At 39.0% G+C, this 27,304-nt stretch overlaps 1 protein-coding gene across 11 annotated transcripts; it reads right to left on the bottom strand.

The window, feature by feature from the left end:
* On the bottom strand, positions 1 to 27,291 carry MFSD11 (major facilitator superfamily domain containing 11). Of its 11 annotated transcripts, none has more exons than XR_013929403.1 (16): positions 24,727 to 25,815; positions 24,332 to 24,503; positions 22,731 to 22,786; positions 21,598 to 21,705; positions 21,074 to 21,153; positions 20,879 to 20,975; positions 18,676 to 18,734; positions 16,087 to 16,228; positions 15,206 to 15,246; positions 14,029 to 14,094; positions 11,929 to 12,054; positions 10,793 to 10,967; positions 9,646 to 9,781; positions 9,014 to 9,205; positions 688 to 2,838; positions 1 to 354 (listed from the first exon to the last, which is right to left on the bottom strand). XR_013929403.1 is itself a non-coding variant. In XM_080395126.1 (16 exons), the coding sequence occupies exons 4-16, from the start codon at positions 24,425 to 24,427 to the stop codon at positions 9,038 to 9,040; spliced, it is 1,350 nt and encodes a 449-aa protein (XP_080251252.1). In that variant the 5' UTR covers positions 24,428 to 24,503; positions 24,727 to 24,881; positions 25,867 to 26,091; positions 27,155 to 27,291; the 3' UTR covers positions 4,133 to 9,037. The 11 variants fall into 11 exon arrangements, 7 of the variants coding, with proteins under 7 accessions (XP_080251256.1, XP_080251257.1, XP_080251258.1 ...); XR_013929404.1 differs by having other exon boundaries at positions 1,974 to 2,838; XR_013929405.1 differs by having other exon boundaries at positions 1 to 2,317; positions 2,626 to 2,838.
* Positions 27,292 to 27,304: the final 13 nt, after the last annotated feature.

Genomic DNA, 27,304 nt, shown 5'->3' with positions numbered 1-27,304 from the left:
GTTTCAAAATTCTCCTGTTTTGCAATATTTATCTCCTGCATGAAGTTTCTGGGGCAAGGAATTTATTAATAGAGGAAAAACAAATCGAGTATTCACAGCAACACTTCACAGTAGAAAATACTGAGCAGTCTCCACATCTAAATATTATCGATATCCGAAGCCTTTAATTCCACCAGAGACAAACTGAGTTCATTTGAGAGTTTCAGTCAGTGACCCAGGAACATTATAATTTCTGCTAAATATAGCCTCTCATGAAAATATTGATCATCAAACTGCACTTTCAGCTGCTTAGAACTTACCAGGGTATTCCCGCTCCTTTTCTCTGCACCCGCCACCTTATGACTTCATCACCATCTGAAAAGAAGTTTAATTTTTAATGGTGTAACATGACCCTTCATTCCCGTCAAAACCAAGTGACACATGGACACACACAGAGAGTAAAGTCAAGCCACACCATGGCAAGCTGCAAATCAAAAAGCCTGTGCAGAGGGACACAGAGCAGGCTTTCTGTGCTCTGCCCCAGCCTGGCTTCTAACGGACAGGCAGAACCTGTGCTTTGCTGATCCCTTGTTATCACTATTTACCCACACATCACCATTTTATAACTCCTGGTTGCTTAAATGTGAAAAATAATCCTCTTGTTTTCCTTCTATGTATTTAAGCAGTCACCTCTGCTTTTTCTTTTACCTGTCCTGTTACCGACCTCGCCTGGCCATGTGGAGCTGCAACAGCCTTCGGCTCCCACACAAACTGAAATCTTTTGCTTTGATCCTGCAGTGAATCCAGACTCACAGTGTGGGTGAAATGGTGCTGGAAAGCAGATTGAGGCCCATATTTTTTTTTCTTTTTTCCAGAGTTTCAACTGGAGTGTGTGAAACTGTCCAAGCAGAACCAGCTTAAGCCCTAGGAACCCTTTCCCAGCCTGATCATGAATGCCAAGCATACTTCACTTGTCTGGTGAAAAAATTGCTCGTGGTGGGTAAAAGCAAGGTCGGATTGTCCATAGCCTTGGGACACCTCCAGGAACGCACCCATCAGCCCCGGGCTCCATCCACAGCAGAGCCACCAGGTTCCCTGAGCACACACAGTTATCAGGGCAGGTTGAGCTGCTCAGCACCCCAGAGCAGCAGAAGTGACAGCTTTGCAAGGCAAGCCAGGAGACGGCCACCACCAGCAAGGGCACAGGCCCACCGCACCCAAACAAGAAGCAGCAACGGCAGCCCCAGCCAGCAATCCACAGACAAGGCAGGGCTGAACAAGTCACACCAGTAAGACCTGGTCAGGATCAACACAGTAGAAGGCCAGGCATGGGCATGCACCTACTTTATATCTCAAACAAGGATGACAGCAAGGACCTGAGCTCAGACACAGCGGAGCAAGAGGTTGGAGCAAAGTGGCCAGGTGGGCTGTGGAGCCAGGGGAATGGCCACGTGCAACTATTCATAGCTGGCCCGCAGCAGGGGGAGTCCCAGTGGGCATCTTGGGGCTATCCACAGCTGCTGGCCCTCCACTGGAGTCCAGCAGGCGCTTTCCTCAACTAACAGCATTACACAACATGCCTGGATTCCCCTCAGTACAAAGGCTCTTATCTAGGAAGCATGTCTTGAACAAAAAGCCATGAAGCTGCCAGTGTTGCAGCATTCCAAGTCATCCTCCCCTCCCAATCCCAGTTTGGGATAAACCAACCAGGGACCAGAGGTTTATTTGTTTGCTGCAGAACATCATAAATATTTTCACCAACAACCAAACTTTTAAATCCAATTGCTTCTGCACGAAATGAAACCCAGTGTGCATAATGCCCTTTCCTTCCCCTACAGTCATTTTTTATGTGTATATCAAATCACAGCGGTGCTAGCATGAAAGCACAAAGCGTAGGCAAGTGCCGTGCCAGGCTGATCCTGACAAACACCCGCAGGGGTGCTGAGCACTGCCCTCTGCCACTGACTGTGAAAGGGCAGCACTCCATGTCTTACCGACACGTCTGAAAATTTGCAGAATTCAGTTTTTATGAAGCATAATTATTATAATTATTCATAAATGTCATTGAGATCTGCCTGTGATTGCTGCTCAGTTTCACTCTGCAAGGAGGGGAGCGAGGCCTGTGAATGTGATCCCTGTGACACTCGTTTTCCAGACAGTCTCACACCCTGTTCTCTCCAGTTCGTAATTCTCTCCAGTCACAGCACCAGTTTCCCCAGTGACTTCAGCACTGCCTGGTGTCTGCCTGCTGCGTGCCCCAACACACCCAGGGAGAGCACCAGCCCCCTGCCAGCACCGTTTGCCTGCTGCCTCTGAAGGCGGAGAAGTCATCCTGGCCCTGCGGGGAGGAAAAGCAACTCCTTTTAGCTGCAGTGGGTCACCTAACAGAGAAAACACCTAAATGGAAGTGGCAGCTGATGAACGAGTTGGTTTTACCCCGTGTCAAGCTTGGAAGTGGCAGCTGATGGACTCGTCGGTTTTACCCCCCGTCAAGCTGAGCACAGGAGTACCTGACAGATGTCATTTGTATCCTTATAGCTAATAGGAATATGTATAACAGGAAGGAAGGTAGCTTAGAAATGTAGCCTGCAAATTTTAGATGAGCATTTAGAGAAATTTCAGCAAGGGAAAAGGATGAGTACTCACCACTATCCTCCACCTGTGCTTTCCTCCATCAGTCACGCTGCCTGAACAGGACAGAGGCACTCTGGCAGCTTGCAATTCTTCACGCTGCCTTTCACCACCAGCCACTCCATCCCATGGCAAAGGGGCCCAGCACGCAGCCCGGAGCATCCTCCGCTGTCCTGCTGCCACAGAGGAAACACTTCACCTCCTTAACACGATCATTCAGCACCGGAGCTGTTAAAACAAATGCTCTGTACTACAGTTATACTTTTGCAAGCATTAAAAAAAAAATGATGTATGGTGGCGAGGCTCTTTTAAACAGGTTATTATCTATGTAATTGGCTAGTTGTTCTGTTTGCTTTTTTTTTTTTTTTTTTTACAAAGATTAATAATCATAAACTCTGCAGGTCAGGCATTATCACAAGATGAGAGGCTCTGACAATAAGCAGTCACCACTGCATTTAGTAAGGATGCTTAATTGAAGCTAATTTCACTAAGTGACCTTAACAAATAGCAATTTCCCTTTAATATGACAGAATGAATGTTTTTTTTTCATTTAAGGCACAAAGTTTCTCAGGGTTTTTTTACCCCTTCATGATCTAGCTTTGAAGTGCAAACTCCTAAATGTCCTTTTATCCAAAGATTCAAAGGGCTGCACACAGCAAAAGCTAACCTGCAAGGTTCTTTTCTACTTGTTCACATAAAGAATTTTACAGTCAGCTATTGAATACAGATTCCTTCTCTCAGAAATCAGAATACCAAGGCCATCCAAAGACCACACTAGTGGAACCACAGTGGATTTTGATGAATGCGCAAATGACTGAATCTTGAAGGAAAAATGCAACAAGCAAAATTTGTCTGTACTGGCCTCCTTGCCTAAGGCACTTCTTACCTTCCCTCAGCATCTTCATCTCTGCAATTGTATTTTTTCACATACAACCCAGCCAAACAACAGCCAGCAAAGCTGTTTCCAGTTGCTCCCCCTGTGCCTGCTAACTCCAGGACTGACTCCTGCCTTTTAGCTGAGCAGTTTCTGACTGGAGAACAGCCCTCCACATCTGCATTTAATTTTAGATAAAGAGAACCCAAATACTCCACAATCCTGATGAATTTTGTGGAGTCTTTCAGACATACAACACTTGAGTTAGGAGAACAACATCTGAAGTCGTCGGAAAGCATACCGGGAAGAGGAACCCACAAAACCCCCACAACATTAGACATGTTCTCATCTCAATAATGGCATCAGTTTTCTTAAGATGGGCTCTCAAACAGGACAGGGAAAGAAAATGGGAGGCCAGGACTGACGCAGCCACCCTGCTTTCCCCAAGACATTTCACTAGTCTACACTACGACTAGAACGAAGCGGTTCAAAGCTTGGCAGCACTAAACCAAGCATTTTCATTTTCCTAAGCAGGCCCTCACAGGTGCCACAAAGCACTTCTGAGACCCGTCAGCTAAGACTGCATCCCCCTTTTCCAAAGCCCGCGGCACAACTGTTTAGTGACACAAGAAATTCTGACAACCAGCATATTAACAAAAACATTGTCTGTAATTCACTTTTATTTACGTGGCTGTGTCCATGAAAAGAAATACACGAAGGGTAAGTACACTCGAAATCAGCATTTTCATTAGGATAAATCACTGTGTGAGCCTGTTCCCAATTATCATCAGTTCTAACCCAAAGACACCTTTTATTAAGGTAAAAAGGTTTCAATCATTCAAACTTCTGCACAGTGTCAAAATGTAAACAAAAGAGAGGCGCCAGCTTGGAGAAGGACATGTCAACAGCTGAAATAACTAAGATAAGAGAGAAAGTATGAAACTAATAGAGCCAATGCCAGCAGCAGCTAAATGCCCAAACTCCACTGAACAAAGCACCCCCTTCATGTGCCCACTGAGAATTCTTCTCAGTTCCAGCTTTGATCACTCTTGCACTCTAAGGGTGTTTCCTCCACTCTCACATTACTTCTCTGTGGTACTAGCACAACCTCTAAAATTAAGCTTATCAAAGCATAGTTTTGAATTTATCCATGAAAACAACAACAGTCTCAATCAACCTTGCTTCTGAACCAGTGTGGTTGTATCAGCATGGCAAGTATCTTGCTAAGCAGCTAACTTCTTAACTTCATCTCTATCTAAATTCCCCCATTTATTAATATTTCTGCCAGCATGTTAGAAGACCCAGCAGGGAACAAGGAAAATACGGTATTAACTACTGCTGCTATTCAATCAGCATAAGTGGGGCTACAAAACTTGCAAGGAAAACAGTGATATGGATAAAGGTTTTGAAAATGCATTTCACTAGAAAAATGAATGATTGTGATTGTAAAGCCCTGTCATAACTAACATACTTGCAAAATTCCAGTTAAAGTTGAGTACTGTGTCTAGTAGCACGATGTTGAACATAGTGGTTCCTAATTATACTGACAGCAAAGAATTAATCAGTGCCTTAAAAGAATCCTTGGGGTTCTCTGCATACACGCCCACTCTTCAGAGGCACGCTGCTAGGCCACCTCCGTAGTGTTAATCACTGGCACTAAGGCTGGTGTCCAGGGAATCACATTCCCCAGCCGAAGTAAACTTGTGGAATTCAATTAAAGTCAAGTGGAACTTTGTCTGGTTCACTGACACACAGTCCTGAATTTATGGTTTTCCACACTTAACCTCCTGCTGGAATTTGCTGGTATAACGTTATAGAAAAATAATTTCTTTCCAGTATAAAGTGGTCACAAAAATTGACAGAACTATACCAGTAGAACACTTCTTGTTTTTAGTAACTATACCACAGGAGAGACCTTGGAAAATGTTATGAGGTTTCCTAGTGGGTTTTGGTTTAGTTTCATGGTTTTTTGTTGTTTTGGGGTGGGGTTTTTTACTTTTTTTGTATCATTTATGAGTCTAACTGTATTTCCAGCAATTTATAGATTAGAATTATTTATAAAGAACATTTTATAAATGGTTATTTTCCTTATCTCTAACACAGATTGCACCTAATGAAATTAACACAACAGAAGTAAAATCACACGACTTAATTATGAACAAGGTCAACAGTTGTAGAAGTTTTCTTTTTCCATACATTCATGTATCAAAAGGCAAACCAAATGGCAAGACAAAAATATAGATATGCTTATATGATATGCATTAACCACTAATTTGTAGCAGTTTCTTTGGCACTCAAATGTCACGAATATCAGGTTTTACTTTCTCTTTAGCATTTGTTTGAAAACCAGATGGGGACGTGATATGTCAAGATATTAAACTTTAGGGTAAGAGACACCTTGAAAGGATTAAAAAAAAACACCCACAAATGAAAGAAAGACTTCTTTTCAATAAACTCAAGCAACTTAATGTGTATTTCACTTACAAAGATAAAACCCCTGATATAAAATAAAGCCACAGTACCACAAATACAGCAAAAGCTTTTTCTCAAATCCCACTTAATTTAACAGCAATCTCCCAATTCAGATTAACACAAAATTGTTCAAAGGCCAAGGAGGCAAAATGAATGGGGGGCTGGTAAATGCTGATAAAAAGATCAAGAGATGGAATCATAAATGGATGTCAGCATTAACTATTCTTAATATTGCTGTACAAAAAAAATTGACCAAACTAACAATTGTCTGTAGCTGGGTAGATTTTTCCACCTCCTGACAAATCAAAGACAAATAAACAGGTGAAAACCAATCACATCATGATCAGCTTGACTAACTGAGAACTGCCTCTTCAGATCAAGTGTCAAAATCAATAATTACATAGTTAATAGTTAAAAAAATGGCTATTCATGATGCAGTTTTGAGAATTTCATGAGTTCTTGTAAAACTTGTCACAGAGCAGTAATACTTTGCTTTAATGACCCCATAAATAGCTCTGAACAGCCTTCTAACATTATCTGATACTGAGTCAGACCAAGCAGAACAGAGAAAAAAGGAGAAAAAAAAAAGCATCAAGATTCACAGAGGTACTGAAAATCCCCAAGTCCTAGTTCATCAGTATCCCTGAAAGTCAGTCTCAAAATGCTTTTGAAACTACATAAACTTAGCAATTTTCTTTAATTTCTAATAAAATAGTTCATATAACTCTTGTATGGCAGATGAACATCACAGAAGTTCATCACTAAAAAGGGGTCAATTTAAGAAGTAACCTCTTGAGAGCCGTAATCTAGCTACAATTAAATGGCATTACTTTAAAAGCATTTATAACTTACTTCATCATCACAAGACCTGAGAATAATTTTTTTTTTGCCCCATAAGGGGAGGGACTGTAAGACAAAAATTATTCCTCGTGAACTTTCAAGTCTTCCTTCTCTCGTTGATATGTAGGGGAAAACAGGTTCCAGGAAAAGTTCGGAGACAAAAGTCAGTAATTCCCCATCTTAAAAAAATCTTTTTATCCCTTTTGGTACTTGGTAGAAAATACAAATGTGTAGCAACAAAAGAATTCTAATCACTAACAGCATCCTATCGTTTATACTTTTTATGGTGCTCAGTATATAAAAATAGTATGCTTCAACTTACAAGATAACAGGAGTGCATAAGAGAGAGGCATTAGAGCTGCTAGTCACATTAATCATACATATTGATTGAATACTGAATGCTTTTTCAGTTTGTCTGACAAATTGGAATGGCTTCAGTAGCCCCTCACTCAAGTGTGTGTTATATCTGATTCTCTTTTACATCATTCATTAAATCTCCTGGGAATACATAAAGGCTTTCTCTCCTGTCTGTCCTCATGGATTTCTTTGCTTGCCAAATGTTCAGGTGCCCTCTCATCCTCCCATTAACACTTCACTGATCTCACAGCAAAAACCTGCAGTGAATTTCAAAATCTCTTTCTATATGCCTTTAAAATAATCCCTCTCTGCTGTTTCCCTGTGCATGAAGAGGGCTGTGCTTCGTGGGAATTGTGTTACATGTCCTTTGAGAGCCAAAGTGACAGCATCTGTCACAGAAGATCCCATAGTCCCTTCACCAAGTTTAACCTTGGGTACACCTGTGTAGTTACAATGTGCAGGAGCTACTAACACATACTGAGGTGACTTTTTTTTAATTGTCTTTAAAGATAGACATTTAACATTCTGACTGTGCATAAAGAAAGGTTGGTGAATGGTACTTTACTAAAAATAGCTACACGGAGTGTCTAGAAACACCTTCTCAGCGTTCTATACCTACTCTCGGTTGCATCTTGTTTGCCTGCTAGACAGAAATACAACTGCAAGTACTACGGAGTCATGTAGACAGATAAAATCAAGGTGAGTTGCACTCACTGCCTGTATTCTATCATCTATAACAGTTTTTGCATTAAAACACAGTTACTATGCTAGTAACCTCAGGTTTATATTTGGCAGAATAAGATTACAGTACAGTTTTCCCAAAACATACTGAAGGAACAGCTTAAGTCAAGCATTTCAGGTATTTTTACACTATGCAGTAGAAGAAACACCGCAGGATTATTCTTAGAGTTCACATTCTGAGTCTATTTGTACTTAGTTGTCTTAGACAATGCTTCCATCACAGAATATGATGAAAATGTCATCAAACTCAAAAGAACTATTTGGGAGTCTGGGAGGGAAGTCATGTTTTATGGTCCTTCACATAGCGTTACCCTGAGAAAGTTTCAGCAGCTATCCCAACACAGTTGGATTCTGAGATGCTGAACCAAGAGACTGTTTTCAATTAACAATACTTCACAGATTTCAGGATCACATCCTGAAGATGGCTAAGGGTAACTTGTAAAAATCTTTCGTGTCACACTACAACCTGATCCACTTTCTTAAAAACAAACAAACGAACAAACAAACCCACCCATAGATCCGATAAAATTTAAGCACATGAAATAGATTAATAAACAAATGACTTGGAAGCAAGGATCTGTGTGATACAGAATAAGAAGGCAACACTTCCCACAGAAATACTTCTGCGTATCTAACTGATGAACAAGTCAATAACAAATTGATTTCAGTTGTGCAGGCACATTCTGCAATATAATGTACCTTATAAAAATATCACTCATTCAAGACTAGAATTCAACTGTCTGTAGAACTAGAACAGAAGAAAAATAATGTAATAGAAAAGGGAAAAAGCAAAACTGTAATTCTGTAGTGCATGGTAGAGTGAAATTAGGCAATTACATTCTGAAAGGTACATCTCAGAACAGACTTGTTCAATACACAGATCTCTACATTTCCTTCCATTTCTAATACTGGATTTTTAAGAACACGCACAGCACACTCAGTTGATTAAAGCATGAAAAAAAGCCTTTCAAATTTGGCATTTTTTTTCTCCCATGTTTCACATTCAATTAGACTGATGGTGATTTAGTAGTAGCTTCCTCCATCTTAACCTCCACAGCAACCTGATCTTTTCACCTTCTCACATCACTTCACTATAAATGTGCCTGTGTTTTTCCTTACGTTGGACTAGGCATGGTATCCAGATCAAATGCTGCTGTAGTCTGAGCCACGGGCAACAAGAGCTGCTGCTGCTTTCCACTCCACTGTAAAGAAGGTCATTGTTCCAAAGAAGCCTACAATCACCATGATCAGGAGTTGCCACTGCAGAAGGAAGTAGTTGCTGTAGAAATATGCAACTGCAGCACAGATAGACTGAGAGAAAAAACACAATGTAAAAAGATTATCAGTGGAGATACCCAGGTTAGTATTTGCAACTCTCAGCAGTATGCTTCTGTAGAAGACTTCATTATATCTCAACATATGTCTTGATGATATACAACAGATTTAGTTTTGACTTGTTATTTAAAGAGTGTTCACTGTAGAAAACGAACACCAAATCCAAAAGTGTTTGTAACATTACAAGTGCAGTTCTCCAGTATTTCAAAACAGTTCGTCTAGAAACAACACAGCCCAAGGCTTCAAGATAACAGTCTAGAAAACTATTTCCAGTTTTACAGCATCACAAACTATACCAAAAGCCAGACGAAATTCTCTGCAAAAACAACATTTTTCTCAGCTCATTAAAATACTCAACCCAGTATTTCAATAACATTCTAACAGTCATACTTCCAAAAGGCTGTGTTATGTAATACCTGAACAAACTTAAAGATGGCAAAGGCAGGAGCACTGTCTTCTGAATACAGGAATCCTAAAATGCTGAGGAGCTGGGTGTTAAAGCAGCTGTCCCCCAGGCCCAACAGAAAGCTGCAGAATATGGCCACCTCTTTGCTGAAGGAGAAAGTGAATCAAATTTAAAAGCCATTCATTCAGGAGCTTACACATCTATAAATTATTTTTGGCAGACTTATTTGGAAACTGAGAATGGAAGAAATTTATCAAACTTTAAATTTCCCTGGAAAAAGAACTGGAAATAACCTGGCTTGGCAAAAAGAATAGTTTCATCAGATTTTAATTGCTTGAATGCTAAGACTTCTGTTACTGTTACCTGCAGTCAATTCTACACTGAATTAGCACCACTAAAAGAACTCACATTGGTGCTTGGAGCCACACAACTGCCAAGGCTGTGATTAAAAGCTGTGACACACACACGGTGAGTTCATAAAAGCTGCAAGAATATTAGAGAAATACTAATTCATCTTACAGAAAAATACTCCAGTTAAATATATAATACTCACCTGTGCAGGCACAAATGCTGAGAATTGCAAGTAGCAGCTGTGTCTGTACAAACTGACAACGCTGCATTTTCAAACAAACTGGCAAAAATGCAACCCCAAAAGAAAGTTGCAGTGATGAGGTAAGAAAGCTCCCTATATTCCTCCTCTAACACTGAGCAGTCTAAGAGACAGGCATAGCAAGGCTCCAGCTACACCAAGTGGACCCTGACAATGAGCACTGAAAGACTTTGGAAACCAGCGCAAGGCTGGTGCTGCCTACTGTAGCAAAACTGAGCCCAACACTGTTTTAAAATAAACTGAATTCCTAATATCTAGTACAATAGCTGTTGGTCTTGCTATTGTACTAGATGTCAGGAATGTCAGTTCTCAAGTGACAGAATTGCTACCAAACACCCTCATGCTTTTTATTCTCATACCATTTAAGTTCCAAAATTGGGTGCACGCTGGTAGAATATCTACCTTTAATAAAAATAGAATTCCTGAAAGCTTTTTCTACGGAGTTAGCCACTATGCAGAAAAGAGGTTTCAAGGAATTGTCTGTTAGAGGAACAAGCTGTTTATACACATCTTGAGTTATACTAGCCAAAGGAGGAAGTTTACATACCTTGGAATCATATAAGCAACATCATTTGTTCCTTCCATAGGAGCAATAGGGGCATCATTTGGCATGTTGAAAAAAATTAAATAAAAGGCTATGAAATGAACAACAATCCCTAGCATCACAACAGGGTTCCTGCCGAAGCGATTATTCTTGCTCAGTAAACCAAAGATTCCTCCACCTGTAGCAGTGGAAAAAACTGGATAATTAGAACTGAAGACGTAAAGAACAGAACCAAATTTAAATACTGAAAAAAAATACTTTAAACTTCCCCATATTGGTTAACTGAAAAATCAACAGACATGAAAACAGCCCCAAGGAGTTTGCCAGATCTGCCAGCCCCATTTGCCAGATGACACAAAACTCTGGGTTGCGAGAAGTGTCTGATAAATGAGGGCAGATTTATCAGATGATTGCCAATGAAGACACTTAACCTTTTTGCAAGTATTTTGCCAGCAGCCACTGTTTCCTCCAGTACTGCAATAGCATTAAGTGAAAGTGGATGGCCTTGTGCTTAGCTCTTAATTGCAAAAGCATGCATCTCTCTATGGATCCAAGTTGCTAGTGAACAAAGGCTATGCTTTTTTGTTAAACACTGTAAAATTTGAGTTTAAGCAAACAAATATATTTACTTAATGAATATTACCCCAATTTAATCTTACCCAAATATCAGATCTCACTTAACACAAACTATCTTTTTAAAAGAAATCTTTAGGGTACCAATTTATTAAAATATTTAAAATAGTTACAGTACCACTTAAGAAATAATACAATGTAAATATAATACTATTTTAAAAGAGAATATCAAAATGCTGGTAATTCCCTAATAACATTGTAGCCTAAATGTTTCTCTCATTCCAAGTCTTATGTATTTCTTTGCACTAATCCAAAAAGAATGCAAAATCTTAGAATTCATAGTCATCAGTATTTCACATACTAGTCCATATCCACTTTATGCAGTATAACTCACAGTGCAGTAAGGAACCACATTGCCAATTTTATTTCCAGTATTTCTTTTATTGTTCACATAATCATTCCTGTAAGCTTGACAGATACTATTCAGTTAAACCGAAATAGAATTTTTATTAACTGTATCATCTTAATCTTTTTTTTCGTCTACAAGATAGTAAATCTAGACTCACCCAAAATTTCTCCAACACCAATAAAAATACCAGAGAGACCAATAAGGCTTTTCTCTTCACTGCCAAACCTATTCACAGCACCAATACATGTTCCATATACTCCAGAAAAGAATGTTAATTCCAAACCTTTGAAGGAAACCAAACAAAATTGATAGATGAACCATTATGAAAGTTATGAAAAAAATCTTCATGTCTAAAGGCTGTTTCCCCCTAAGGTATCTTTCAAATACATATATTTAAATGCTCTATGTGTAACAGAAGCAAACAGGGAATTTAAAACTATGTGATTATAATATTGTGCTATGCCAAGTTACAAAAACTGTATTAGAAAAAACAGTGTCACTAAGCGTGCACTTAGGTTCAGTACTGCTGCTGTTGCCACAATCCCTATATATTGTTTATACTTCTACTTCTCAAGAACTTTGGAATTTCATCCAAATGAAAACTGTCATGTGAAATAATACTTACAGTAATTGAAGAAATAAAACACCACTGCAGTGTAATATTTTTCTCCACAAGTTATGGCATTCCTAAGAAAGTCCCTGCATCCCCAAATACCAATAAGGAACCAAGACTCCTAAAATGGACTGCTACTTTTCTATACATACATAATGAATTAAAACTGAGAAAGAATGATTGCTATTTAAAACACTTCTTTCTTTCTATTGCCATTACTGTGAAGAAAGGTGACATAGCTGAGTCCAACTAGCATGACTATAAGCAGCCATCAGTATAAAAATAATAGCTCCTTAACAGAAAGTATATTTAAAACTATGCAAAGTGATACGCCTAAACAAAGAAAAACAGTTCAAAAATAAAACTGTTTCTAATTTACCTCCTTTACCTTTTGTTACTGCAAAAATACAGTACACCATATCCTGGTGTACATGTAGCAGGCTACCTAACATGGTATATGAACTGCATAGCTTCAAAAAGGGATAAACTTTGAGCAGTCTTAATAATCTGACCATCAATTTTGAAAATAAAATCTTTCCTTGGCCTTAGAGGATTTTGTATTTTCCTACATAAAGAGGCAATATTGACCAAGAGCCACCAGATGGCAGCAGCTATTTTTTCAAAGCTGGCCTCATTTTTTTTCTACTACCTGTAAAACTAAATTTCAGATTAATCAGGCAAAACCTGATTGACTCCCTTCCCTTGTTCTCTTGCTTCATATTCCCATTGCACTAAACATCTACGAAGAATTCAAGTTAGTTAATCGGGGTTAACACAACACTGGAGATACTGTGAGGTAAGTTGTAACTCAGACTAGTGGCTGGTGCAAGCTGACTGCATAGCTACTATTGAGATTTCTCTACCAGCAGCTGACTGTACCCTTCGGTAGATGCTATGGCACTCCCTATAGTTTGTTCACATGTAAGTTTTTCTTTTCACCTACAAGAGCTAACAACAATTTTTCATAACGGTGACTCAGAGCTGAGGTACTGAAAATGCATCTGTTCTTCCTAAAACTTAATTTGATCATAAGCAGAACTAAGGACCAAAAATCCCCTTTAAATCCATTAAAGGCTCCTGCCACAGCAAATACTAATGAGAAAAAGTTGGAACATTCCTAAACTTTTTCCCAATAGAACAAAGACTAAAATGAGGACTGTTAGAAATCTCCCACACGTTAATCAAGATGACATTGCAAATGTAATGTACAAAGCTTTTTTTTTTTTATTATTTTTATTTTTATTTTATTTATTATTTTATATATATATATAAATTTAAATATAAAAATATATTTAGTATTTTAATTCAAATGCAATGAAATTGCATTAAACATGATCTAAAACCTATTGATAGTGTCATGCCAAATCACATAAAAGCCAGCTATATAAGTTTTGCCTCCCTCAATTTGGGACCCAGAAGTATACTAAACCATTAGTACATCTGTCAGTACTTGCAAATTTAGGTGCACCCTTCCTCCCATACAGAAATGCTTTCCAGCACACAGAAATGTCATAAGTGAGTAATCAAAGTTAATTAAAATATTCAAGTAATGTTTGCAGAGATACGGGATTGCAATTCTGCTCTGGGGTTAAAATTCAATGTCCTGACACTGCTACATGATTTTACAGTCTGCTTGCTTCATACCTGTGTAGGCTGTTGTAACACTGAGAAGCATGATCTCTTTGGTGAAGCTCAGCTTTATAGATTTCTCTGTAAAGACATAATAATGCAAATTAATATAACTTCTGACAACACTACTAAGATAACTTGCACTTTCTTTTGCTCTCAGCTTAAGGCAAAAATAGGCTAAAACGATGCAAACTGTGATTTTATTATAGTAAACAGTGCTAAACAAACCCACCCTGACCTGCCATTTAAATGAAATGCAGTGATCTGAAATTCTTTTTTGTAAGAAATGCAAGTGGGCACTATTAAAGAGGGTATACACAGTTTTCAATTAGCAGATAATTTTCTGCTCATTGTATTTTTGTATTCTCTCTCAGTTCATTGCAGTTGTCTCCTAAAAGGATAAATGAATTCTCAGTGAAGATCCCTGTGTTCTCAAAACACACTTAACAGTCACAAGCAGACCACATCAAAACTGCAAAGGAAACTGCAGATGCCACAATTCAAAGTTGTTGCTAACTGATATAATTTAGTGACAAAATAAAACAGTATGAGTGAATTTTGTAATTTAAAAAAAAAAACAAAACCAAACAACTTTCATGCACTAGCTTTCCCAAACAGTGACCTGCTCTTTTTGTGCTTCTCTATATAAGGATGCTGATGTAAAATAGCTTGGATTTGAAACTACATCAAGCAACTAACCTTCCACACCTCTCCTAGTCTACACTAGTATGTAATGAAGTCTACTTCACTTACTTTACCTGCAGTCAAGCTTTGTTTGTATTACAGTGTCACCTGAAAGGAGCACTTCTGAAATGCAAATAGCCAGCTCACACCAATCACACATCAACAGTAATTTGCCCACACTTTAGTTCAGGGGTTCCCAAGCTTTTCCAATTGAAAGCCCCATTTTGGCTAGGATCAAAACTGCAAATTCTCACACAGACAACTGAATTCCTGTTCAGGCTCAAAACTCATTCATCTCTGGTCTGAAAACCACTGTCATCTGGCAGTCATTTTTCTAAGCAGGCCACCCCTAAAGTGGAATAACTGAAATGCATTTTAAAACCTTATTTGTTCAGAAGTTTTTGTTCCAAGTGATTTGTACATAAACACATTTTCAGCAGAACCATGGAGAGCTGCAAAGGCTATGTCAGTATTTTTTGAAGCAACTCTTAGGTGACACAGTACTTACTGAAGGCAGCCACTGCTCTCGTCACTTTGTTTCGTGCAGACCTGGGAAAATAAATTACTTGGTCAAAATGGAAAAAGAATAATCACACTGTATTGCTGTGCTGGAAGGCAGCTTAATTTCTCAAATTTTCTGTACATTTTCTAGCCCATCACTATATGCTAGAATATGCTAGTGTATTATTAAAAGTTTCTGAGAATCTGAACTACCAACTACAAAATTTATTTGCCTTCTGCAGTAGTGAATGCCATTCAAAAATTAACCTGCTTAACTGAACCTTTCTTCTGAGCATTTTTAGCTTTAAATATTTTTTCATGGGCATACTTACTGACATTTTTCTAATATTTTCATTGTTCTTTAAACAAAGCAAAAATATATGAACTGATGTCTCAGGCAAAACTGCACTGACTATCTGTGTACCTAAGGAATTGTGATGTAAATATCAGGGTGGCATATATGTATTTAGAGATGATATGAAAAACATGTTTCAGTACGTAAAAGTTAACCTATAGAAAGGAATTTATTTCTGCTTATTCCAGCCTTTAAACTGGTCTGATGAAGGCAAGTCAGACTATGAAAGGCAGACACCTGTTTAATAATAATCAGTGGAGAACAGAGGTAAAAGATATCTCTCCAAAGGCACTTACTTGAAGTGGATAAAATGGGCAGTACTACACTCCACTCTTGAGAATGTCATATAAAGAACATCAATTCGCACTTTAGTTAAAGTACAGACACTTTTCTACTAAATCTATAAATTGTACAGGTGGTTCATAACATTCATGTTTCCAGAGTAGAGAGGAAAGTAAATGCACGATGTTCAGTTGAGGAACAGGAGCACAAATGAGTGTATGTGACAACATGTTATTGCCAGGAGCACTTACAAGCTGTCCCCCAGGATTTCGTTAGTAGAATTTTCCTCCCCTGGGGCTTTTGTGTCTTCTTGTTTCCTAATCAGAAAGAACAGAACTGTGCCCACAAGACTGATAACAGTCAGAGCAATGAAGACAGTTCTGCGATCACTCTCTGTGGAAAAACAAACAAGAGTCATAACTAGATGTGCAAAAGCAGTTCAAACCAACTCAGCCACCTTCAAAGAACTAATACAAACGTACTACATATCGGTATTTAAAATGCATACTAATTTTATAACTTACCTTCCACATGGAGTAAAAGGTACCCGGCTGCTGGCAAATTCCTGTCTCAGTTTTATGATGCTAATAAAATATCAGCATATTAAAGACTGCCACTCACATTTTCTGCCATGCAAAGGCTATGACCAAGGAGGAACCAATTAACAAAGAAAGTGCCTAGCTTATTAGCAAAAGAAAACACATCTTTCAAGGCTTACATAATTCAGAGCGGACATAGCAAGCTACCCCAAACCCCTTCAGATTTCTAAGAAAAGCCTTTACCAGCACCAGAAATACTAGCACTGTATCATCATCAACTGGTAAGCTTGTAAAATACAAAGGCCTTAAAACCACTGAAACCTCAGTAACCGACACAGCACACAATGTGCACCTGGAGAAAGGTAACCACTGCCCTACGCGCACCAGCTCTGCTGCACCAACCAACTTGTTTAGCATGGACAAGTCTAACACAGAAGTCACACTCATTTACAAATATTAAGCAGGGGGTGGGGGGGAAGCCAAGAAACAGCTAAGAGTTCTGATTGAACTAGCACATGATTCTGAAGATATTGCCTATGCTCGTATTTATTTCCACTTTAACTTAAAGGTAAACCTAAAATTGTTCTAAAAATAACCCATGTATAATGATTACAGATCAAAACCAGAATATGTGCTTCACCTTGAAATACCTGTACTATTTTTATATAGGTAGTAAAAGGAAGCAGGAACTGATTTTTAAATACTGCTAAATTTTCTGATAACAACATTTTTTATAAAGTGCAGTTTCAAGCCAGGTTGGATGAGCTTTGAGCAACCTGGTCTAGTGGAAAGCGTCCCTGCCCATGGCAGCAGGGTTGGAACTAGATGATCTTTAAGGTCCCTTCCAACTCAAACCATTCTATGATTCTATGAAGACATTTAAAGATGGAGGAAAATATAACAGCAGAACTCCCTCACCGTTAATTGCTCTATTCTGTGATTAGCAAGAGCAATGAAATTTAAAATGCACAAAAATTCAGGCCCACCAGGTTCTAAGTGTCTCCAATACTTTCAATAACATTTAAACCCTTGTATTAAAGGTGAGGTAATGTGGAAGATGATCTTTAAAAATTAACCTATGCTGTGCTACCAAGCCTGTGTTTGTGGAGAACCTGAAAAGAGAGATCTAACAGAAGCATGAAGTGGACTATTCACCTCAACAGGGCAGTATTTCTGAAGCCTGATACTTACCATTTAAAAGTCAACATCTTATTCCGACTTGACTAAAGCAGAAGTATGCTTATCTTTTAAATGTTAAAAGAATTGACCATGCTAGTAGATACTTTACTTTAAGACTACTACAATAAGAAAAACTCTCACAGTCACTATAGAACAGGACGATCAAACCTATTTGTTTACAAAACGTTGTTTTTTCCAGCAATGCTCAGTTTTTATAATCAAATCTTTGATTTTGTTCTATTTTCACCATTGCAGTTTTCTTAGTTCACTCTCCCCACCTACCTTTCCTTGCTTAAAGTTGCCAGAAATCTCTGCCTTAAAACCACTGAGTTTTAACCACTATGCAGCTTCTTAAGAATATTAGCAAAGACTACTGTTCTTTAATTCCTGCTCTTTACCAGTGTAGCATGATGTCAAACGAAAAAACTACAGTATTAATTACAATGCCATCAGGAAATTAGTCTTCATAAACTATGCCAAGAATGGAAGACTGAGTTCTTTACACAGCCTGCCAGCAATGCTGCCAGTTCAAGCAGCAGCAGCAGCCTGCTCTCAGTCCAGCTGCACGTCTCAACCTCTGTCTTCCTGCACTACTTTATGCCAGCGCAATGATTAGTGCAGCCATGAAGTGAACAGATATGGTTTTCTTTTTCTTTATTTTATAAGTTAATCTCCATTCTGATCCAAAAGGACAGTCTACAACACAAACTTCCTTTGGAACGGGATAGTGGTATATTAAAGGTACAGCCATTCCAGAATATCTTTTCCCCAAAATATGTGTAATTTTGGCATAAGCGTGTCTGCACAGAGAAAAATCCCAGAATAACTATTGAGGAAAACCTTATCCTAAACTAGCATTCTGAAGGATTTCATAGACAATGTCCTAAAGGAAGGTACTCAAAGTGCATTGCATGCTGGAAAACACCACACATAATACAGGGGCTGTGAGTACCATGGAACACTGAGTCAAAAACATACTCCAAAAATTGTCTAACAATAAATTGAGAAAAAATTGTCTGTTATTGTGTAAGTTTCTTGCCACTTTCCCATTCGTTACTTCATATGTTTTTTCATGCTACATATTTTAAAGAATGGCTTCACATATAAAGAAGCAATACCCACCTGATATGTAAGTTTTTCCTTGCCAAGCAAAGTATATATAGAGGTTTCCAAAAAACAAGCTGTAAAAAAAAAAAAAGACAACAAAAGTGAACAGCACTTTTTGAAGTAAGATTAATGTTGTAGCACCACAGTAATACTAATCTATGCACAAAAAAGTACTGTACCATTGTGAAAGAAATAAAAGACACTAGTCACTCCCCATGCAAACTGTATAAAACTTCAAACACAGTAGAGGATTCTTCCCCATAATTCTGGCTATTCATTTTCAGCAATCAAGACACAAGGTAGTACTAAAATGAGGCAATCTGCACCTAAGTTACCTCTAATTTTGGAATGGTGTAGGTTAGAAACCCAACATATTTATGGAGATGATTTTGTAATAGTTAGACGAGTCATGTGTCTTGTCTGAAGTATTGCTCCAGCAATGCTGAATTGGTTAACAGGTGAAGGAAAATTCTGCGTTCCTGCCTACAGTTTCCTGAAATACAGTAATTCTGAATAGTGATTCAAAACAGCATTGAAGTCAACTTTCCTCATACAAAGCCATTCATTTTACTTACTATAAAACACACATTAGTTGGGTTTGTGGAAATTGTTACTCCAATAACATATTGATATGTTAATCTGGAACCTGAAACTTAAGAAACACAAGAAGTAGCCACTGGTTCAGACTGATGTTCTGCTAATCCAGGTTTCTGTCCCCACAACAGCATTAGCAATGCCATCTAGTGCAAGCTCACCAGCTTAAACACTTTCTTCAATTCATTCCCTTCACCATCTCCCAATATCCAGAACTGCAGTATTAGGGATGGTAAAACGCATCTCTCTTCAGGAACCATTTGTGGACCCTGTTGCCAACAAATTTGTTTGATCCCTTCCTGATCTTGCAGAAACTGTCCAACCCCATACCCTCCAGTGGCAGCAAGCTTCAAAAATTTATCGCCTAATGTATAAAAAACCACTTCATCTGTTTCAAACCAATCCTCTTCCAGTCCCACCAAGTGACCTAAGTTCTAGTAAAGCAGCATTTGGTGAGCAACAGTTCTAAATTCAGCTCTCCTGTGGGCTTCATGTTTTGGTAACTCACCAGTATAATCCTCCTCACCTGATTTTTCTCCAAAGAAAAGAGTCCCAACCTTTTTAGTCTCTCCAAGTCAGCAGCTCCATCTTCTTGCATAATTTCATTATTTTCCCCTATAATCTAATTACATTACATTCTCCTGAGAGGCATAACTGTATCTGCACAAAATACTCAATGGCAACAACCACATCCACTACCTTTCTCGATGCCAAGCATTTTCTTGACTTCTTTGGTTGATGCGGCACTCAAACCTTAATATCAGAGAATGATTAACAGCAAGCACAAGAGTGCTCTTCTTACTTTTGACTGCCAGGCCCAGCTCCATCACCTTCACTTCAGTTTGTCAGTGAGCAGCAAGGTCTGGCTGCTCCCTTAGGGAAGGGGGGCTACGAGTGAAGGGGGAATAACACATCCAGCAGAGGAGATGCCTCATCAGCTAAAGCCCAGCCCTGCAGTACTCAAGCAGGGCAGATCCAAACATTGTAGGCAGGGTCAACCAAGAGTCCAGACCACCATACAAGTTTGTGTTGACAAGGCAGGTCTGAGATCAAGCCAGGAAGCCATCCCACAGGCCAGACTCAGTCCAAGATAAGAAATCAGTCTGTGGACTTGTAGACTGGGATTTAGACCATCAGGATCCATAGCTAAACACGTGTACGGCTGTGGCTGAGCTGGAGACCCATACTCCTCCAATGCAGCACTAGAAGAACTGAAGCTCCACGGCTGGGTTTAAACGGGGCTCCTGAGCCCGTGGGCAGATGGGAAGGGTGTGGTGGAGGTGCTAGGTGAGGTTGTTCACGACCATTAGGGCTTGTTAGTGCACTCAACATCCTGACACAAATCAGCACAGCCCTCAACAATCAGCAAAATTTTTGTTGTATATCAAACACTCCCCTAACAAAAATGTATCTTTCTAGCATGTTGAGAGCAGAGGCTTGCAGTATGTAACTTTTGTTCTTTAATGCACAATAGCAATAAAAATGTTGCTTCCAGCTCTCCCTCCCACTCCATTGACTGCAAGGTACCAGTGAAGTATTTCTTGATGCAGTCTCCCACTTCTCAAAAAATGTAAAAAGTAGAATGTGTACACAACCAAAGAAAAGATTAACAGATAAAGCTTACCTGGACTGTAAAAGTGCCCAAAATACTCCACTGTTCCTTCCAATGGTGTTTTCATCAGAATTTACAGTCAAGCAATTTCCCTGTGCTGTCCAGAGTACTGAAATATACCAAATATATTGCTCAGGAAATAAAAATGTTTTAGAGGTATATTCAAATATAGCAAAGAATAATAAGCAAGGTAAGAACAATGCTTACCAGCAGCTGCAATGCCAATAAACACAGAAGCAGTGTAGAAAGCCCATGTAGTAGGTTGGATAAAAACTGCAATGTACAGGCTAGAATAGAACACATCAGTTTATTGAATATAGACTTAAAGTGGACAATGCTCTTTAACAATCGGATAGCTCACTTAGCTTCTTCTAAATCAGCTACTCCCTCCTAAGTAACATGGAAAAAGTTCAGGTCATAAGTCATATGTGAAATAAGGTAATCTTTTTACTCCACTAAGTATGTAATTTTTTCTTAATATATATAATCATTAATCTGAGACCACAACCTGAACTCCACAGTCAGCAAAGTCTGGAAATGTTGTGGAAAAAATACACTGTTTCCAGTAGGCTGAAGTACTCTGCAGTTACACATCTACTGATACACACAGTATCTCTGCAAGATGCCTGCTTAGCTAGTACAATTTCATGCATGACATGGTAGCCTTAAGTATGAAAAAATGAAAGATAGATTTCAAAGGAAGCAGACAAAAATTCAGAATTAATACTTACCTATAAAATATGCCACTAACAACCATGGCGAGCTGAGGTTCTACTATTGCAACCACTGAAGGTGATACAAGATTTGATGCAGAGAATACTCCATAAATAATAGACATGCTACATAAATAAACAACAAAAATGATTAAGTACTTAAAATAAAATATCAGTTGTAAGTGCAGCTGATTTAAGAACGTTCAGTTGATTCCAAAATAATTAAGTTAAGTACATACATAACTTAAGTAACTGCGTAACTTTCATGGTCAAACATTTCCTTCCTTTCTTCTGCTACCTTCACTTACTGCACTCCATATGGGAATACAGGACTGTACAAGTGGGTTTCTTGGACTGCTGAATAGTCCCAAACTACTGCAGGCAAGCACATCTTGTAAATTATAACACGCATTTGTCAAACTGTGCCACAACAATAGTTAATTGTATTTTGTGTCTCATACTTCTAGAGAATGTTCCAGAGCCTCATTTGTCTATCAGTGAGGTATTCATTTTCTGCCAATACACCACTGAAATTTTATAGGTATGTATTGTGCCAGTTGTATTTTTAGTTTAAATTAAGACAGTAAACCTTTCAAAGCAGCAACCAGGTTTTCCTATATGACAGATTAATTGGCATACAAAAGGTCCCTGATCATGCCTGGCGAGTTCAGCTACACCAGTGCAATAAACAAACAGAACGGCTTTTTGTGGCTTTGCTTCTCATCTTTCTGACTGCTCCTTTCACACTTATGTTGCAGTATTTCCTGGAAGCTGATCCACACCACCCATCCTATGCATACACACAGAAGGGCAAACAACCAACAGCTTAGTTAGCAGTTTTATTTATTTTAAAACTTCCACATTTGCCATCTCCTAAGATAAAATGCTGAGGATGTGCTGACTATGTATGTATGGTGGGTTTTCTCCCTACAAAGAAAACATACAAAACAGATAATGTAGTTCAACTAGAAAGAATTCAGAGTAAAACTAGAGAGAAGTGAGAAGCCAATGTTTTAAACTGCTTTTAAGTACATTATTAAATTGTGAAGTCAGCAGAACACTACAATCTCGTGAGAGTGTATCTCTATCAGATGGAATTAGAACTAGCTTCACCCTGCAATGAGCAAAGTAATAAGATCTGTGTAAATTACCTTGTGTAGCCACTGCCATGAAAATCCGTGTTGTTTAAATTTGTGATAACAGTTTGCTGTGAGGAGAAAATCATACATTGTAATACATTAGAATGTATCTTGTAGTTTGAGAACACTTGCATCGGTTTGAAGTCAGTATCAAACGTTAGAACTAATCATTAATAGACTCTACAAAGTACTTAAAATAAAGTGTTAATTACAACTCACAACACCTCCACAATGAAAGTGAAGGAGACATTTGGCAGGGAAACATCTGTGTTTGAAGCAGTAATTAGTACTTTAGGATTATATCATGATTTCATCAGAGACCTTAAAATATTTCACAAAACTTTTGCTTCACTAAAAACCTCTCTTAGGTAGGTATGTATGATCATCTTAATTTAAAATGTAGGGGGGAAAGGAGAAGTTTCAAAATACTCTTAATTTGACCTAACTATGAGCTTCTGGTAAGAGTTTCCATCCTTTTTGTCTTCCCGTTATTCCCTTGTTCCTTTTTTTCCCCCTTGAATCAGCTTCAGTGATCATGAGACCATGTAATTAGTTGGACTGGAGGGCAGATCTGATTGAAAGCCACTTCTAATGACTTTAATGACAATAAATTACATGATTGCATGATTACTAGGTTCAATTCAGTGAGGTGCTGTGAATCATTGCAGAACTCTAAGATCACTGGGCTGTACTTATGTACTCATGTACAATATCACGCTGCACTATGACTTTTACAAAAACTATCCTAAGTAGTTATTTCTATAATGCAGTGAAGAACATTTGTCTGTCTGAACCCAGAAAGGATTCTTGCATGCAAGAAAAGAAAAGCTGCAAGACCTGTAGGCTCAAGAGGTATGTTGAAATCCATGCTTCAGGCGTGTAACTAATACTGAAAGCAATGTCAACAACCCAGTAAGTTAGAGGATCTGGGCTAAGTCTGCCAGTAGCAGGATTCTAAGAATTTAAGTAGTAAGAGGGTAATCTTCTTTTAAAAATAAATTTGGTTTATGTTATGCTCAGTTTTGCTTCAGCACTCGAATAGATACATGATACTAAAGCAGTAAATTACGTATTCAGATGGAAGGTGACTTGGCAGTTTTGGCAATTGTGGAAGTCTGAGTGCTTCTCAGACTTCCCCCTCAATGCCTAGTTAGTTAGAACAGAAAATTATGTTAGATTAAGAAAAACACTCTAGGAAAAACTAGGTTCATGGTTAATAATAACAACATAGGCAAGTGTTTTGAAAGGGACTATACAGAATAATTACAAATGTGGAAGGTCCAATGTAATTCAACTGTTAAATATTGCAAGTGTCAAAACAGACACTATTTTAGAGTGCAAACATTTTATAAGATTAATTTCCTACTTTCTAAGCAATCAGGCACAGTTACAGGTGTAGCTATGCTATCTTAAACAAAATAAACTGCTTAATTATCCAGTTAATGAACTTAATCTAGTTAACACTAAACCAAAAGCAAGAAGACAAAATGTCAAGGTGTCTTGCACATTAAAAAGATCCCAAATAAAACAATTCTTACATTAGAGTACACAAAAGACAAGAAAGGATTCATAACTGTGATACAAATGCGGCATGTTTTAAAATTCACACCTACCGCAATATTTCCACATGTTTGGAAAGCAGTGAATATAAACATAAATGAGACTCCCAAAATAATTATGTTGAAAAGTTTTTTTGATTCAGGAGACATTTTATGGGGTTTTGCCAAGTCCTCAGCTTCAGTTTGGAAAAATTCTTATTTTCTTCTAAAAAGTTCCTCTTAACCTCTGTCAAAAACAAACAAGCAAAAAGAATAAAACAAAAAAAAAAAAGCAAGCTTCAAGAATGAGTTATTTAGGGCTACTGATTAGCTGCTAGGACATAACCATCAACTAATCAAGAAATCTGGTAACTCTTAAACAACATACAGTAAAATCAGTAACTCAAAAACAAACTCAAAACAACAAAGAAAGGTTTGGTACAAAAGGTACAGACCAAGATTCTCTCTACCTTTTCCCATGAAGTTAACAGAGCAGACTGCAGTAGGTTACTTCATGACATCACTTTCACAAACGAAGCAGTTTTCCAAATATCAAGCTAGTTCATCGGCTCAGTTTCCTGCCATTGTTCTAAATCAGAATTCTGGTCCACAGCCTCTAAATCACCTGACGAAGGAAAGATGAGACATTTGTACACACAAGTCATTTCCATGCACGTTGGACAGGAAATAAGGACCATTTCACAATCTAAATCAGCTGACCCAGCCTAGAAAGCCCTTGTGCACTATGGGAAATGAAGTTTTAGGAAAGTACACTTTTTTCTACTTAAAAAGGTAGAAATCTCCTAATCCTTAAAATAAAAAGAGCTGTACTAGTTCTTAAGAACTATAATCTCTATCCACTAAATAACACCTGGCAAGATAAAAAAAAAAAAAAAAAAAAGTCTTAGAAAGTCATCTAAGTTAACTGCTTAATTAGCTGAATTCAAACACACAGAGTCATTCCAAAGAGAAAATCATTCCCACCACAGAAAAACTACGTATCTCGGTGCCACCACTGAGGCTCTGCGCAGTGCTTCTGCCTTTCATTGTTTCAGTGACTCAGGAAAGGGTCTTCATTATCTTTCACTGCTTAGTCTCGAGGAGCAACATTAGTTTTTAGCAACTACCTACCCTTAATATTTTATTTCACAGTACTTCTAAATAATACATTTAAGACAACTGATCTATAACTTGTGACGGTCTCTGTTAAAACGTCAGCAAAACTAAACATCAGCTGAACGGCTGGGTTTTACTGTTACTGTCTTCTGTCTGTTCTATTGGGCCTCCAAGTCAGGATTAGAGCATTCAGCTAAACCATCTCCACTTAACTGCCGCCAAAGAGGAAAGGAAGGAAATCCAGAACTGATTGAAGTAAACGATAAACCACCAAATTTTACTATCTACATTAGAGGACTTCAGTAAAATCTGCATCGCAACTGTTGTTACATATTTAATATTCTTTTGATTCCCAAGCTGTATTTTCTAAAAAATGTAGTAGAATATCAAGGTGTGTTTTTTAACACAAGCAAAGCTCTCTTCTTCCTTTTTTATATTATGAATTTGTAGTAAGAGATTTTTAAGATCCCCTAGGCACTGTGTCTCACTCATACCTTCTTCCTGTGGTGCCAGCACAAGCATTCATCTCGCTGCATGGCAAACTGGGCTGATGCGCTGGACCAATTCTTTTGGCAAGAGCAGCAGCTTGTATTGAAGTGACTGACATTTGGGAGGAAGGGACACAGTCAGGTCTTTTAGGGAACTCATTGTAAAGATAAACTTCACGTTCCTCCTTAAAGCATTTCAGCAGACAAATCACAAAATTTTGAATCAAAATACTGAGGGGGAAAAGAATAAACCATACAGCATAAAGAAATACAAACTAAATAAAAATAAAATAAAAGTAAATAAAAATAAAATTTAAAAAAATTAAAAAAAAGATAAGAACTAGCACTAGTTTATTTGATTTCTTATGTCTTTTGTGGCAGGAAACAAACTGTTGCTTCTGAGTTTATATTGATGTCACTGTTTATTTTCAGACTTCTTCAGTGAAAAAAATATTAAATACAATTACAGTAAGAATAAGGATTTAAATTCTAATAGCGAATTTTCTTCTCATATTGATACTGTCCCTGCATTAAAATGATCAGTTGAGAATTGTCTCTTCACTTCTACTTTCTTTTTTCAACATAGCCTTGGGAAACAAGATGGCTAGAAACATTTGTGGCTTATGAGAACTAGGTACTGTAGTTCACCACCGGGACTTTGGGCACTTTATTCAGGACCTGAAGCGACAAGGCCACAACTTTTGGGGCTGGGCGAGCAGCTTTCACTGAATTCCCTAGGCAAAACTCCGGGAATCTGCCGCTCGTCCCGACCCGAGGGCTGTGTTGATCCCCCCCGGTCCCACACCGCCGCGCGTGCTGCCGCGGCACCAACCGGCCGGGCGCGCCCTGCGGAAAATCCGGTTCCGAACGTTCCCCAGCGCGCCCCGCGGCTCCCGCAGGCAGCGGTGCGGCCGGTACCGTAGCCTGCGCCACCACTGCGCGCGTCCCGCCGCGTCCCCGGCGGCTGCGCCGGGCAGCGCCGGCAGCAGCAGCGCCCCCCCCGCCCGCCAGGCCCCTCACAGCAGCGGCTGCAGCGAGAGCGGGCAGCGCACAGCGGGCACGGCAGCCGCCCGAGCGACGGGCCCGGCCCGGCCCACCACCCCTCGCAGCGCTCTCGCCCCCTCGCAGCACTCTTGCCCCCTCGGCCGCCGCCATTTTAAACCGTCACCTCCCTGCCCACGCGAGAGGCGATTCCCTTCGTTAACAGTTGTTGGTTTTTTTTTCACGCGGCGGGGCTTTCCCGCCCCTCCTCCCCCTGCCAGGGGTTGGCCTCGCCTTATTTCCGTTTTTTTACCGTTTTCGGCACACATTGTTCAAAATTTCCCCGCCTCCGCCGAGTCCTTCCGGGTCACGGCGGAGCCCCCTCAACGGTCACCGCTAACGGCGGCTGCGTTATTAATTGAGAGGACGGTTTTCTGCGCGCCCTCCCAAGCCGCTTCCGGGA

The sequence above is a fragment of the Falco punctatus genome, assembly GCF_963210335.1.
Source record: "Falco punctatus genome assembly, chromosome: 1".
NCBI lineage: Eukaryota > Metazoa > Chordata > Aves > Falconiformes > Falconidae > Falco > Falco punctatus.
Note: the sequence above shows the minus strand (reverse complement) of the source record. Positions and strands in the feature narration are given on the sequence as shown.